This window comes from Brachyistius frenatus, unplaced genomic scaffold, assembly GCF_029030835.1.
Source record: "Brachyistius frenatus isolate BFR_SWC_R1_liver_20210118 unplaced genomic scaffold, ASM2903083v1 Contig_32, whole genome shotgun sequence".
Taxonomy (NCBI): Eukaryota; Metazoa; Chordata; class Actinopteri; family Embiotocidae; genus Brachyistius; species Brachyistius frenatus.
The window spans coordinates 926,059-942,980 of record NW_027210631.1 but is presented as its reverse complement, the minus strand read 5'-3'; the positions used below and the strand labels follow the sequence as shown (position 1 = coordinate 942,980).

Here is a 16,922-nt window from a genome sequence, read left to right as displayed (position 1 = left end):
AAATGCGCGAGTTACTCGCCTGCCACAACACTTATCGTCGCTCCTTGTGACTTCTCTCTCTTCTGTCAAAATTTGTAGGCGAAATTGAATCAGCGCTCTCCGCTCAAGTTGCAGGTCCACAGGTCTGTCGCCAAAGATCACAGAAACATCTGTAACTCAGGTGCTGATGTTGATCAAGAGATGAAACATGAAATATATGCTCATGAGGTTCACAGCGTGGCCCCGCTCCATACATGTCATGGTGCGACGCTCCGTTTCTGTGCATCAGGAGCAGTTTTGGACCTTTTTGCTTGCCCCTTGACAAAATGGAAATGGGGAAAAAACGACCATTAAAGAAAGCAAAAACATGGTAAAAAAAAAAAATTGGACAAAATGAACTAAAAAGACAAAAGAAACTAACGAACCAGGCCGACAACAATGAGAAGAAGGACATGTCGAGGAAATGAGGATATGTTGGCTGAGTGGAGGGAGGAAAAGATCGTGAGAGAGAATTAGTCACGGATACAAGAGCCTGTTAAGGAGCTCAAAGGTCAAGGGGGAGAGAGAGTGAGGAGAAAATAAAATACTGTGCAACAGAAGAAACGACTGACTTTTAAATCAACGTAAAATAAGCTCAGATCATTAAAAAAAAAGAGGGAGGAAGAGAGACAAATGAGCAGTTAGGCACTTAGGTAGAGATTCTTAATCATAGGAAGCACCGTGTTTGAGAGAGCTGAGGGATAAAGACAGGAAGGGAGGAACTACGGATTATTTAGATACAGAAAGCTCCAAGATGAAGAGGAATAGAGGATGGGACAAAGACAGATGAAGTGTGCGGTGAGATTTGGACAGAAAATGCTGGAGAGATCAGAAATCACGTGCCCTCTCGACACAGCTTATCCTCCTCTTAACTCTCTCCTCCTCTGTTGTTTCTCTCTTTCCGAGTCCCCGAGTCCTTTCGACAAAAAAAAGAAAAAAAAAAGAAAAAAGAATAGAACAAATTTAGGAGGCAAAATTTGTTCTATTCTTTTTTTTTTTTTTTTTAATCTTTTGTAATGTAGACATCCCTCAAAACCCAAAGACAAAGACACTGCTGATTCAGAGAAAACATGGAGCAAAGCAAGGAGAATGAAAGGGAAGCAGGTCGATAAGATGCTTTGATTTACAGTTGGACTTCTTTAACCTGAAGTACTTGTACCCAACCCGGCGAGCTCAGTCAGTACACCCTGAGACTCTTAATCCAAGGACTGTGTTTTGGAGTAGCCCGAGACCTCGAAGGTAAAAAAAACCCAATTTAAACCACGGTTTCCCAATCCAGCTTTGTGCACCTGCGGTGTATTGATCACTGCAGTGCTTTCAGGGATTCAGAACAGAATAAGTTATATATGAAAACCCTGCATGTGGTTGCACTGAATGAAATGTGACCCTGCAGTATATCTGAATAGCCCGGCTAGCTCAGTCGGTAGAGCATGAGACTCTTAATCTCAGGGTCGTGGGTTCGAGCCCCACGTTGGGCGAGTGACTTTTAGCAAGGACCTTCGTGAAGATTGAAGCGTCGACAAGTCGTGGGGTTGGAAATCCTTTGTGGATGAATGATTGAAGTTTGGTAAACTTCTGGCACCAGTTCAGATTCAAAGTTTAGGATAGCTGTGAACTCTGTCACACACAAATAGTGCAGCGCCCATGATGGAAAGTCAGATCCTCTGTTCGTACTCTGACTGTTACCCCACTCAATAATACTGTTTCTTTAGGAACTTTGTAGATTTTAAACTAAAAACAAGCATCTATTACACAGTTCAGCGGCCTGTGTTGGCGGGATCTGTTTTTTAAGGTACCCAAAGAGACAATGTAATTTGATTCCAGTCATCCAGTAGAAACACATTAAGCATTTAAAGGCTTGTCAAGTTGGGCGTGAGTATTTTAGATCGTAAACTCAGGTCATTAAGGAAAACATCGTTTCCTTTGTCATTTTGATATTCATTGGAACACTATCCCAAGTCCACCAAGGTCGTCCAGTTCCCCTTACACACCATCTCACAATGTTTCAGTTGGACTTTTCATCACGTCGGTGTGTGCTCGTCTTTCCTGTGGGGTATCACTGAAAATGTTTTGGGGCGTTGGAGGGAGAAGACTCAAGACAGGGAATAGACACTCAATAAATAAATAATATTGGTTTGAGAAAGACGGTGTGATGAAGAGGTGAGAGGAAGTGACAGACGGAGACAAATAAACATCACTTCACAGCTGTGTGTGTGTGTGTGTGTGTGTGTGTGTGTGTGTGTGTGTGTGTGTTTGTCTACAGGTGCAATGGGGACTCCACGTTTTATGCGGCCTGAGGATGATCTGTTTGCTTTTCGTGTTTGTTTTAAATATATGTGTTTATTTTAAATCAGTCTTCAGAAAAATGAGGAAATTAATAATGTGTGCACGTGCAAAGGGAGGCTCTCCTCTGCTCGTCTTATATATACACACACATACACACACACACAGACACTGAGTGCAACACATTTTTAGATCTTCAGCTCACATGCACCCTCTTAAAACAGGAGTCTTTCATTTAGCTTTCAAAAAAGCACATATGAAAGTTGGCATTCGCATATTTCTCTCAGTCTCTCAGTCAAACACGCATGCACAAGCGCACACACACACACACACACACACACACACACACACACACACACACAAAACCTCGGTCTGGCCTGCTTAAGCCCCTGTTCCTTGTGGGGCTCAGTGAGAGGCTAAGGGGATTTAGATTGTACAAGACTGACAGATTTAGACTGACTCCCTCCCTCGCTTTTTATCTCTCACTCCCCCACTCTTTACAGGCCTACTGTAAAAGCTCAAGTACAAGTCTAACATGTGAAACAGATGGAGTAGCAAGACGAGGAGAGAGGAGGGGAAAGCGGGACGAGCAGGGCAGGAATCAGAGGAGCTAAGATGGGAGACATGATAGAGCGAAAGGAATAGGAAAACGTCCACACACGTTATGTTAATGTGTGTTGAGTGCTTGTTTAAATGTGTGTGCGCGCGCTTTGTGTGCACGACACCTGAAGTGATTTGCAGGTCTTTGTGTGTGTACAGTCTAATATTTGCCTTTATGGATCTCCCCCCCAAGTGGCAAGTTAACAAGCCTCTTAATCTTCTGCACCAGTTAACAAGCTACACAACAGGTGGCATGTCAAGGGGCGTGTGTGTGTGTGTGTGTGTGTGTGTGTGTGTGTGTGTGTGTGTGTGTGTGTGTGTGTGTGTGTGTGTGTGTGTGTGTGTGTGTGTGTGTGTGTGTGTGTGTGTGTGTGTGTGTGTGTTGGTTGGTTGGTTGGTTGGTTGTGTGGTGTGTTTCTGCATGAATGTGCGTATGCACAGTTTAAAAATGTCCAAAACACAAGAAGCGCCAACCCAGTGTTTTAAACTCAAATGTAAATTTCTCCAAATCAGTTTCTTTCTGTCCGTCTCACAAAATGTGTGTTTGGGAAGTCGAAGCTCGTGGCAGTCGTCCAAAACTCTCCTCTGTTCTTCCTCTCTGCAAATTAACTTCTGAAGGAATTTGAGGCTCGGGTTTTCCTCTTATCTCACACACTCACACACACACACACACACACACACACACACACACACACACACACACACACACACACACACACACACACACACACACACACACACACACACACACACACACACACTCTGTACATAGTTTCGTGTTGTTCCCTCAAACGTGAATGTCATCACGATGTTGCTGAATTGTACATAAAAAAGAGAAATCAAAGAGATCGTGTTGTTTTTTTCTCTCTCTGCAGACACAGAACAGGATGAAGCTGATGTCCGACAACTACGAGGACGAACATTTGAAGGTCACGTCTCCGAGCTCAGAGCAACCCAACAATCACAAGCCCTCCCCAGACCAGGTAGGGTGTCTGAGCAGGACAGTGAGCCTTCACAAAACAATGGTCAAATGTTTAAAGTGACTTTCCAGCAAGTCGCATTTCCATTTTTGTGTATAATGTTTACTTATTTCTCTTATCTTTTTAGTTTTGTTATATTACCTGTCAATATTTTCAACAGCTGCAGCTTGTTCTGTACTCACTAATATCTGTCTCAAGGTTCTTGTTTTGCCAAACTAACGTCCTGCTCTCTCTGAACTCCCGCCGCTGCTGGACTGAACTAACCGATAGGATGATGAGGAGGGCATTTGGGCATAGCCAATCACATGCCTTCTCTCTCACCCTCAGTCCGTCATTTTGTACAGAAGGGTGAGCTTCTCCTCTATCTGGGTCCGACGTTGTTTGGATGTGTCATTCGTCTTTTCTTGAATTTGTTTCATCCATGAGTTTGTGGTCTCGTTGTGGTTCGCGCGAGTTTGTCGTTTCATTTTATTTGTGCTTTTGTCGAGTTTTTTATTTGGTCAGTTTGCTTCCATTCATTTTATAATCAACTTTCAGTCTTGAAACTCTTTTCCTTTCATTTATCTCTTCTCCCCTCTTCTTAATCAAAAAGGAATTCTAATTCAAATCTTGAATCATGAGCTTCATCTTTTCAATATTCATCCATTGATTTTATTTCAGTATCATGAGATAATCATTTCTTCCAGCCTGTTTTTCTTAAATTCTTTATCTTGTTATGATTTTTGTGTGTGTCCATTTTTTACACACATTATTTCAGACTTCATGAATCCCTTGGATGATTCCTTTGTGCCTCTGTCATTCCTTTTATAGTTTTTCTTTCATATTGGGAACTTTACATGTCAATCATTTTGATCTCTATCTTGACTGTATTATTTTTTGATTTCTACTTTTAGCGTGTTCAGTGAAGGTAGGCACTGGGAAATAAAGGTGCTTCCGGCAGAGGTAGGTTGTGGAGGGTTTATTGCGTGGTCAATGGTCTTGGTAGTGTACTGTATGTGTAGCTGGTATGATCTTGTGGCTTTGAGTAAAGATAACATCTGCACACACTCAGTGTTGCTCAGGCTTCGTTATTGGTAGCCTCTTCTTTTGGTGTCTGCGTCGTGTTACTATAGAATCGTGTGAATTAGGGAGACGTTTGGCAGATTGTAATATTGAATCAGCCGACACTTGCGGTGTTATTCTGTCCTATGGCAATTTGTGTGTCCTATAAAACTATGTGGGGGTGGCAGTGATGGTGATTTTGGAGAGCTGCGCCAAATTGTGACGTATAAAGTACTTTTTTAAGAATGCTAAGAGGAAGCTCTCCTTTGAACCTGCTCCTCTACGTTTTTTTTATTTATACAATAGGGGGTTTCCAGTTTTTTAAAGGGCCAGGGTTTATTGATCACAGATGCATGACAACTTCAAGTCGAGCAAGAACAAAAAGTACACTGCTACAAATCAGTCTCTACAGTCAGAAAAAAAAATCACTTTATTCCTGCTTTACTAATGCAAATCTACATGTTTCATTTTTTTTCCTGTAGAGTTCTTTAAACAAGTAAATTGGAAGTATGTAGAAATTCTGAAACAACGTGACGTTGAAAAGTCTCTGATAAGTTCAGTCTGCATTAGTTGAATCTACTGAGAGCACCGCACACTGGCAGCACCACGTAAGAGTAGCACATGCTGCTTTTACTGCAGCTCAGTTCCTCCAGAGGGATTTTCCACCGGGATGCTAAAGGTTCACCATCGGATCTAAATGTGACCCTGGTTATTAATTTGAGTTAGCACCTCCTCGCTGAGAGAGGCAGGTCAGCACACAACTGATACACCATCTCTTCTTCTTTCTGTCTGCATCAGAAGTTACACACACACACACACACACTCTCCTCTAGATGTGTCAGGTGGGTAATTTGCCACAGCACATTTCATCCAAACAGGGAGTGATTGTGTGTCTTCAGTGAGGAGATCCTGTGCTATAGTATGAGAGTTTAATGCTTCAGAGGCAGCAGAGAAACACAGGCGAACAGTCTGAACACACACCAACCATTTTATAGTAGTTTTGCAGTTTCAATGAGCTTCAGTTGTGTTTGATGCATCAGTAATAAGAAAATGACAAAATTTGTATTTCTATAAAGTAGTTCAGTATTCTGGTTTGGGGATAAATGACCTGACATGGAGAATAATTCAATGATGTTTTTCCCAAGTTTTAACATAAAAAAATCCATTTCTCGTTCTGATTTTAACCAAAAACATTAAACTTTTACATGACATTGCATTATTCATAGCGTTAGAGTTCGTTTTCAGAACCAGTAACGTGGTTTATTCATAACGTGTCAGAATACAAAGACAAGGCTACAGAATTTTCTTTTGTGTGATTAATATTTTGTACTTTTGCACTTTTATACACAAATTTTTTTTTTTTTTAACTGCATGGTGTGCAGTGGTTAGTACTGTCTGCCGGGTTCAAACCTCGGCTGGGGGCTTTCTGTGTGGCGTTTGCACATTCTCACCTGTGTTCTCCCGGGTTCTCTCCGGGTACTCCGGCTTCCTCCCACAGTCCAAAGACACGCATGTTAGGTCAACTGGTGATTCTCAGTTGACACAAAGGTGTGAATGTGAGTGTGAATGGTTGTCTCTCTTTCTGCGTTAGCCCTGTGATGGAGTGGTAACCTGTTCAGGATGGACCAAGGATGTCAGAGCAGTTTTATGACTGCATGATCCATTGTCTTGGCGGTGTAAGAGATCATCCAGTAATGACTTTATTTGTCACGTTACTGTGACTCAAACACTGTCAAAATGTTCTGCAGTGAAATCCAACATTCACTATTGATTTTGTTCACTTAGTTTCTTTTCGAGGCTTCCGCGGAGAAAGAAAAGTCCTGATTTTGCCGTATAATGTGTCCATAGAAGTTTTTTTTTTAAATTTTTTTAAGATGCAGCCGGTCAGGGAGGCCGGCCGAATGTCTCTCTTTGGAGCTCTTTCATAGTACAGTAAGAACCTGGTCAGCAGGCATGGGAGGCTCATAAAGCGGCCACAAACACACAGTGACTCACGGTGCCGTATAAAATTATGCCTCCGCTGGGATTATTTCACAGTACAGTAAGATACTGGAAAGCTCTGCGGACTCATTAACCACACACACTGCATATATTGACTGTTGCAGGCTATGTCAAACATGAAAAACACGTAGGTGCATCGATGCTGTGTCCCTTAATAAAATCGCTGAATTGAAAGTCCTGCAAAGAGGTGTCTGTTTTTATTATTATTCCTCAGTCATATTTTTCTGTTTAATACAGAAAAGAAATCACCGCTGTCGTTATTTCTCCCTAAATGTCTTCTTTATATTTTCCTCATTCCTTCCATTCTCTCTGTCTGTTTCTCATTTGTCTCATATTGGATCCACTGAGCTTCCCCGCAGGTCTGGAAAGTGTGGACAGTGGTTTTTTTTTAAACATTCATGACAGAATACTATGAATTAGAAAGTGTGAGAGAACAGCTGTTGCACATATGTTTCGTGTGTTTTTTGAGCATAAAAAGCCAGGTTTGGGGAAAAGTGTTCCCATATTGTCTGTGTGGCATATCAGTCGAGGTTGCGTTGCCACCGTCAGCGTCCATCACGGCTCAGAGCCACCGAGATGTTGTGAAATGCTGAAAGTGTAGGATCCCAGCAGCCTTGAACTCCATCATTTTTGCTCTGTTTGCTTCTCCTTCCTCCTCCATCTGCCTCCCTCTCTCCTCCGGAGGGAAATGTTCAGTAATGTATTTCGTAATGGACTGTAACCTACTGGCAGGGCCTCACTGGAAAATACTGTAACTAGAGCTATTTACAATGCTGATAACGACCCTGAATATGTGTGTGTGTGTGTGTGTGTGTGTGTGTGTGTGTGTGTGTGTGTGTGTGTGTGTGTGTGTGTGTGTGTGTGTGTGTGTGTGTGTGTGTGTGTGTGTGTGTGTGTGTGTGTGTGTGTGTGTGTGTGTGTGTGTGTGTGTGTGTGTAAGGAACAAAGGGGTTTAGTTACTCGTGAACATTGGAGATGGTCTGGAAAACACTTTTAGTTTGTGTGTGTGTGTGTGTTTGTGTTTGCGGTAAATAAGGGGAGGACTCTGAATCACAAGTGACAGTTACTTTGATTTAATGTCAGCTTTTATTGTTGCAGCAGTGCTGCTGGAGAAAAGCGTGCAAAGAATTTTATTTTTTTCCACAAAATCCGCCCACATCAACTTCTTTTCATTTGTTTGTCAGGATTCTCAAACACAGAGTTATTAAATAATACATGCTGAATATATATGTGGAGTTTTATTCGTTATGTTTTATTGAAATACTGTCAATGTTTGTTCAAGTGACATCTAAAGTTCTTTTTTTTTTATAGTATAGTAAAATATGCAAAAGCTATGTTCCCGGGACAGTAGGATTTCCTGCTTTTCGGTTATCACATTAGTTGTTATGGATACGACAGGCGAACAGGAGAGAGCATCAGGGGTGGAGAAAATACAGCATGTAAGCAACAATGTAAGAAAAATATACAAAGGTGGAGGTGAAGGCCTTCGCACCACAAAGTCTATTATTATATATTTATTTCTGACAATATTTATGTTTTATAATTTTACCTTTTCTATATGGACTCTGATTGTTGTCCACTCATTTAACATATGCATATTGGTTTCATCAGTGACTTAAGATGGCATGAAACCAGTGCTGGATAAGAACATTTACTCAAGTCCTTTACTTACGTACAAATTCTACTTCACTTGCGTATTTCCATTTTATGCATCTTTATATCTCCACTGCACCACATTTCAGAGGTAAATATTTTTACTCCACTACATTTTTCTGACAACTTTAGTTACATTCTTTTAAGATGGCTGTTTTCCGACCATTCCTGTCCCATGAAAACCACATTTTATGACTTTGAATTTTTATGATAATGTGAAGGATTAATTGTTCTTTGCGGTTGAAAAAAATTATACTTTTTAAGATAAAGAAACTGCTAAAAAAAAAAAACATCTGGTTTTAACTTTTTAGAAATATATGGTTCTTATAAAACAGAAACAATACAAGCATACAATAATCTTACAAAATATGATGTATTACTGTTGATTAAACTAACCAACATTACGTGAAATACTTGAAATAAGAACGACCTAAAACAACTACAGCAGTAAAATGCAGCATACATATGCAGCAGTAATATTGATCCATATTAATGTAAAACACTGACACAGAGCATTTTATTGCATGACTAAAGTTTGACGTACTTTACATTAGTTTGGTTGCTACGGCGACTTACAGTTTAAGATGCTCAATCATTTAGAGCACTGCTGACCAAAACTGTGCTTGAGGTTTTCTCATGCACACTTCTGAAGAGCAGCTGCCAACAAATCAGAGACTAATGTTTTATATCGACGTCTAACCTCACATTTAATGTCAAATCAAAGCTGAAGACTTCCTCACATGGAAATGTTCTATTCTTCTATCTAAATAGTGGAGAGAGCAGCATGTTGAAGAGGAGGTGGCGTTCAGACAGAGACAGACTGATGTTTCTGTGCTGAGAATCCAGTTGTGTGGCTGTGTGTGTGTGTGTGTGTCTGTCTCTCTCTGTGTGTGTGTGTGTGTGTGTGTGTGTGTGTGTGTGTGTGTGTGTGTGTGTGTGTGTGTGTGTGTGTGTGTGTGTGTGTGCGTGCGTGCGTGCGTGTGTGTGTGTATGCTGAGTGACAATGAGCACAGGGTGCGGACAGACGCCGCTGGGATTGAATATACTTTAACACACACACACACACTAACAGCCGTTTTAACATGCTTCCTCTGAACTTAAATCCTGGTATTCCCCACGGAGAGAAGTGTGCGTCTTATCTGTGTGTGTGTGTGTGTGTGTGTGTGTGTGTGTGTGTGTGTGTGTGTGTGTGTGTGTGTGTGTGTGTGTGTGTGTGTGTGTGTGTGTGTGTGTGTGTGTGTGTGTGTGTGTGTGTGAGTCTCTCGGGGGGTCCTGTCTCGTACCCCTTGAATGGATGTGTATCTGTTTTGCTCATCTCTCCCTCGTTCCCTCACACAGAAGCTCAGACGAACTCCATGAAACAAATGCTGCTATTAAACAAGTGAATCAGATTTGTAGCTCCTCTCAGCTTCATCAAAGCTGTTACCTTTGGTTCACTGTGTGGAACAATTATGTAACTTTAATGCAGGTATGATCAGTGCTAAAAATTTACTAAATTTGTTAGTTGTTGAATAGAGGACTACATTTGTGTTCATTCAGAAAAAGAACAGCTGTTTTTCCTTTTCCCATTTAGTCCCTTCTCTTTTTTCATAATTATAATCCACGACACAGACACAATACTTTGACTATCTGTAACAGTTCTGGTAAAGCCCACTGTTTTTATTATATTAAGTTAGATTACACCAACTTTCAACATAAGCATCACAATAATTGTGTGAACAAAATACCTAGTTTTGTTCACTAGGTCTGAATACTGAGGAATATATTTGACAGACGTGAATAAATACCTAACCAGGCGTCTAAGAGTTTGTTTGTATTTTATCATTTGAAACAGTCAAACATTTCTTAACAGAAAATACAGAAGATATATATGTTAGATTGGAAATCTTACCGGGGGTTTAGAGTAATTAGACTCAAGACTAAATGTGAGTACATTGAGATATTTTAATTTTCAGTTTTCTGTTGTGAATGTAAATGTACCAACAAATCTTGTTTTCTATCATGTATGTTTTCATCTTTCATCACCCTTTATGTCTGAATCTTATTTTTATGTATTAAAATGTATATATATATATTTCTGCAATATCGTTCAAATAGTTTTCATGGGCATGTTTTTGTTCGTTTGTTTGTTTTGGTATTTTGTATTCGGTAAAAAACAAAACAACAAAAATAAAATGTTCTGTCTTCCTCAGATTCTCTCTCCTCTCCTGGATCTCAATCAGAATCGCAGTAAACTGAAGCTGTACATCAGCCACCTGACTTCCCTTTGTCAGGAGCGAGACCCAATCATATTAAAGGACTTTGCCCCGCCTCCCGCCTATCACCGCACTGACTCCGCCTCCTGGCATACGCAGCTGCACAGCATGACGCAGGAACAGGTGAGACGGCTTGTGTGCATTGTGAGAGATGTGTTTGAAAAAAAATGAATGCATCAGTCATTCTCCCAGTTTCAAAAGTGTGTGTGTGTGTGTGTGTGTGTGTGTGTGTGTGTGTGTGTGTGTGTGTGTGTGTGTGTGTGTGTGTGTGTGTGTGTGTGTGTGTGTGTGTGTGTTTTCATGTTTAAGTGTGTAAGTGAAAGAGAGAGTGCTCTATTTTTGACAGATGTGGAAAAACGTGAGGACATTTTGTCACTCCTCATTTAACATTTTCTAAAACTGGCCACTGAGTGTGTGTCTTTGTGTTCTTGCTTTTTCACACTGCATGCGATGACATGCGTGAGTTTGTGTGATTGTTCTCGCTGTGTGTGTGTGTGTGTGTGTGTGTGTGTGTGTGTGTGTGTGTGTGTGTGTGTGTGTGTGTGTGTGTGTGTGTGTGTGTGTGTGTGTGTGTGTGTGTGTGTGTGTGTGTCCTACTCCTACACAAGTCCATGTAGTTAAACACACACACACACACACACACCGGCTGGCTTGGCAGATTTTTGGCACTGCCTTTGACATTATTGAAAAGATTTACTCGAGCAGGTCACCTGACGACAAGCGCCTGGCGGTGGAACAAATAGCATTTAGACGTTTTATTTTACAGGGAGTAAACTCTGCTTCAGGCTTTTGGCAGCAGGAAGAAGGCTGGTTCATATACAGTACAGAGCGAAGGAGGGGAGAGGAGTGTATATATTTTACTGTCAAAAGAGTTGTCATCTTTGAGAGGGAGGAGAGCACAGAGAACGAAGAAGGTGAGGCGTGGGGAACAAACATCGACTAACCTGCTCGCCTGGGTGTCGCTGCGTTATTATGGCAACCAGTTGTGTTTTCAGATATTCAATATAAACAGTATGTTATTGAATAAAAAAATAAAAAAATGGTGGCTGTCTATGGCTTCCTGTGTCTTTCTCTCTGTGTTTTTCTCCATATTGAAAACATATCAGGCGATACATGGTCGCTACATGTGGTACGCATTGAAAAACGTAACTTTAGACACACACACACACACACACAGAGCAGTGTGACAGAGTGTGTGGTTAGGGTACAGCACGACCAGTTTCCTACAGTCTTCATGAAAGCCCTATTGTGTGTCTTGACGCTGGGAAACGTCTCTGTTTAGCACGAGTGCTTCAGATATGGCGCTGTATGGTTTGGTGTCACTTTAAATATATGTTGAATATAGAAAATGAAGTTGTCATTTAATCACCGTGTACTTGAAATGATCGAAGAAATGGTCTGAGGGACTTTCACGGACATAGAATTACTAAATGTATTTTTCATCATCAGCCTGTTTCCATTTAAAAAAAATGCAGACGGTACTCTGTGGTCTCGTGGCCGGGGCTCTGCTTTTTCAAAAGCAAAAACATACTCTATTAAAACTGATTATGTGGGCAGCTGTGAAAGCTTATCTAACAAGACTAAATGTGTTCTGCAGTATTTCATCCCTACCTTGTATTTATAAAAACATTTTAAAAAATATTGAATACATCTGAACCAAACTGCGCTCATGGCTACATCCAAGTCAAATTTACAGATGAGGGGAAAAAAAACAGACCATTCAAACCAATTCACCACAAATCATTTCCATTTTCATGGCAGGCTGCAATGTTTTGATTCTTTAGTTATTTTTCTGGTTTTCTACATATTCATTTCACTGCAGTGGTAAAACATTGTGTCTTTCTTTGCTGTTGTCACAGTTATCTTTGCACACTGTGAGGCATCTTATTGCTTTACCTAAACAGCATCATCAGTCGCAGCCATTTTTGATCTGCCACCTATATGTTTAAGTTCTTGATAATTTTCAGAAACAAGCTTGTGATGGATCATTATCCTTCAATATACAATAAGTAGTTGTGACCCAGAGATCTGATCGGTCAACTGAACATTTGAAACGTGCTCAAATCACCGTAACAGCTGCTCGTCACTCGAAATATCACTCCGCCTTCTCAATGGGAATATATAATTAGAATTGAATTTCATATGGTATGTAGTATAATGTTCTTTTTACTTGGTATAGGTCTATTAAATGTGACCCATTTCGCGAAATCGGGTATTTCTTTGTCCTTTTTCGTTGCTCCGAACACACCCGTACCGTAACACCACGGATAGTCGCGCACTTCAAATCCAAGCGGCAGCCGGCTTGACTGGATTTTAACGCATTACAGCTCACTTGACCCCAGTCCAGTGCGCGGGTGACACGGCCCTAACTGTCTTAAAAATACGCGAGTCCTTGGATTACTTATTTCTAGCCGATATCTCGGTTACAACAAGTTTCAGCTAGCAGATCAGTTTTGTGTTTCTATGTGCTGTATTTATTCAGTTTGAGAAAGCATTAAAACGAACTAGAAATAGTCTCTGTTGCCACGTTGTTACAAGCGGTCGGCCTACTTGCTGGAGTAGTAAATATTGCATACATTACATAAGAGCCTGCTAACGCGACTGATTGTTTTCCACTTGTTAGTCATTCGCCCCATGTATTGCCATGGAAACGGAGATGGCACTAACAAAAGCAAGTGAGGCTGAAGTTTACTAAAAGCTGAGCTGCAATCAAAAAGTAGAGCACACGCACGGGCCTTAGGGTCTTAGATCTTTACTGATTCGGGGGATCACACTGGTGACAGCATCCGCCGTACTCCACCTCTGCCTGTGAGCAAAGTGAACTGGGTCAACAGCTGTCTTTTACCCTTTTATAGCACTTCATTACAACACGTTGCAAAGCTCCAGGTTTCAAATCCTTCTTCTCAGATGGGCATGTTTTTTTAGGCACAGGAATGATTTTGGACTTTGTTAAAAATCATGGCACCGTGCAGCAGTGAGTTCCTCTGAGCATGTTTTCAGGAGGAAGGTGGACAGACTGTCTGAACCTCTTATCGCTCAGCCTACAGAAGTGTGTCTCTGCTCTCAGCCTGTTTGAGACATCATTAGGTGGAATAGAGTCCAGGGCCTCAGAGAAATGTCCTCTGTCTCAAATCTGAGATAAAAGACATGGAGTTTGTTAGCTCTTCCCTGTTTGTCCAGAGGGAACTGTTCATGTTTGTTTTGTTTTTCATGCAGTCACACAGCCTGTTATTGTCCGTCGAGCTGAAGCTTTGTTCAGCCGTGGTTTTGTGTTGCTTTCTCGCCTTCTGCAGAAGCTGATTATTTATTTTTGTGCTGTAAACAAAACACACCCAAACAGTCTTTATTCGTGAAAGCCAGCCTCTTTTTTTTTTTATTATTATAGATTTTTATATCCTGGTGATGTGTGACTTCTGTCAGGATAACGATAGCATCCCATGATTGGTTGTTTGCTGTGGTCCTCTCAGTGTTTCCTCCCTATTCTCTGACCTCTCCAACAGGACGGTGGTTTACTTCACTTGAAAACAGTTCTGTATGTGAGGATATCATGTTGAGTGGTCATCCAGTAAATAGACTGTTACAAAATTTAGTTTAGACTTTCTTTGTTTCCAGAAAACGACTTTGAATAACGATGGTGATCCTCTGACTTTTCCTCGGGAAGATCGTTTTAAGTATCTCAACAACTAAGATGCTGAATATGGCCCACGTTGACCTCTAAATATACTCAACAGTGTTACAAATAGCATGTTAGTGTGTTGCTCAGTGCACTGATGTGACTACTTACAGCCTCGTCGAGCATATAATGCAGATATAGACACTTCATTTTGTTTCTGATGACAGCGTCTACAGTTATTAGACTGGAGAGTCTTTACCGCATTGGCATGCAAAGTAACATGCAACATAACAGGTGAATGAAACGAGTGAACTGCTGAAAGACAGGAATGTGTAGAGTCTAAAACTCTTATTGTATGATTAAGAAATTTAAAACTGTAACAAAAGAGCATGCTATTGCCAGTAAATGGGTTAAAACACACTATATATTCCTTCAGTGCTTCAAAGTGTAGTTGTGTCTATTTAAGATTAAAAAAAATAGTTTCAGTGACATTCCTGCTTGTTCTCAGGAATTGCGAGACTACAAAATTAGAGATAAAGCTAAAAGGCATAATTTGAAAGAATCCTCATCGAATTTTCTGGTCGAATCTGGCTGAAAATAATCGCTTAATTGCAGGACCCATGTTTTACTCTGAGGTTTTGGCTTTTGGGTGAAAACTCCCTCAACTTTTCTTTCTTTGTGTTCGTTCATCTCTTTCTCGTCCGTTTCTGCCACCGCTCTCGCAGCTCTCTTCTTTCTTTGGGCTTCTGTTTTTCCTCTTTTCCTTATTTTTTCCTTTACCACTACCTCTTCCTCTCACTTGCTCTGTGTCAGTGCCGCTGTAGGAGCTGGTGAGGTTTTAAAACACTCACTAGTTATTCTGTTTCTGGTGGGATGTTTCCCTTAACAACATCACAGTTTGAATCCTTCTGCGTCTCCCTCCCTCCCCTCTCTTCAAACCCACTCGTACCCAGGCAGTGCCACTTGGCGCCATGCGTTTCTTTTTCAACCTCGACCCTGCCTACACACAATCACAGACACACACTGCCAGTCTTTCATTGCGGCCGGTGTTTCTCGTTTTCCTTCATCATGTGTCGCCATCACCCTGGCTGACCCTCTTAATGCGCGCACACACACACACACACACACACACACACACACACACACACAGACTCCCTCCAGACCACCATGTTCCCGTGTGCCAGCCTCTCCTCTCTGTCTTGTGGTGAGTGTGTGTGTGTTTTACAAGCCTCTCCCTGGCTCTGTTAAAATGCCTGGCACTCTGTAAAGCCATTAGGATCACACTAAAATAGCATGTAAAACACACATGGACGCAGGCACAAACTCACACACACACATGGAAAACCTCCATATCTCGCTCCCACACATGCATTAACATGAATGCACAGGAATCATAAGTGACCACTGGAGGCTTGTATACCTGACAGTGCGCTTCTGTAACGTGTCACAAGCTAGAAACTTTTACTATCACGGCATCTGATGTAACTTTCCTCTATGCTGGAGCCGACGAAGGAACCCGGCTCTCATAAGACGACCTTGTTATTACGCACTACCCCGTCCTCTAACACAGTTAATCAGCCTCCCAGAACTTCTATAAAAGTATAATTTTAACATGAAAATAATATTTTCCTTCACATTTGTGGATTATATTTCCACAGCAGATGTAACAGAACAGAAGATTTGCTTCCCAGTAGGATACAACACACAAGACAAACAGAGACACACAGACTTGGCGACCAAAATAGAAAATATAATCTTACTACAAAAACCACATTAGTGAGCAGATTTGTTATGTTAGAATAATGTTGAAATGTTTTAATCCGTCTGTTGACCAATACAACAGTTCAAAGTATTGTTTCCGCTTTCATTCGTTTGTGTTAATACTTTTAATTTCACAGTGTGGTGCATGTCTTACACATTTCTTGAAGTCAGTTTAAATTGATGACTTTTTATACATTGAAAGTGTATTTATTCTGTGAGATTTGTGCTGAAAGACGGCAAAAATACTTCTAACCACAGTGCGGATTGACCTTTTGTTAATCTGGAGCTGCTGTAGATCTGGGCCAGTCGTTGTCAACAAAAATTCAGCTGAAACTACTTGTGGCAGAATAATGAATCAAATGCAACCAGATGGGAAAAAAACAAAAGATTAAGAAGACTAAGATTGAAATAATGATTAAACATTCCAAGGTACCTCCGTTTGCTTCATTTACACTTATCTGAGCTGATTACAAGAGGTTTGCAAATGCAGCCTTTATTATTTGAAGTGATGTTTGGATGACGGAGCCCCCCATTGTATCCACTGTGAAGGTGTAAAACTAGTTTGATCTAACATTAGTCCAGGTCAGTCCTTACATGCCACGTCTCACCCAGTCTCAGTGCTGTAGTGTGTTGAGTCCAACCAATAGATGCTGAAGACATTTTGTTTTTTTGTTCTTCTGTTCCTGCGTGTTTGTTTCGGTCTCTCTCGTCAACCTC

General features: G+C 41.0%; 1 protein-coding gene and 1 non-coding gene across 9 annotated transcripts in view; both read left to right on the top strand.

The window, feature by feature from the left end:
• Positions 1–16,922, top strand: part of LOC138621741 (ELKS/Rab6-interacting/CAST family member 1-like) — a 132,759-nt gene that overhangs the window by 100,810 nt on the left and 15,027 nt on the right. For 5 of the 8 annotated variants that reach the window (XM_069699987.1, XM_069699988.1, XM_069699986.1 and 2 more), the window contains 2 exons: positions 3,777–3,884; positions 10,769–10,954. In XM_069699987.1, coding sequence (XP_069556088.1) covers positions 3,777–3,884; positions 10,769–10,954 — 294 coding nt within the window. Of the gene's footprint in view, positions 1–3,776; positions 3,885–4,151; positions 4,230–10,768; positions 10,955–16,922 lie in introns of those variants that run through there. The other 3 variants (XR_011310958.1, XR_011310960.1, XR_011310959.1) reach the window with 1 other exon arrangement.
• trnak-cuu (transfer RNA lysine (anticodon CUU)) lies at positions 1,424–1,496 on the top strand. Its single transcript has one exon. It is a non-coding gene; the product is annotated as a tRNA-Lys (tRNA).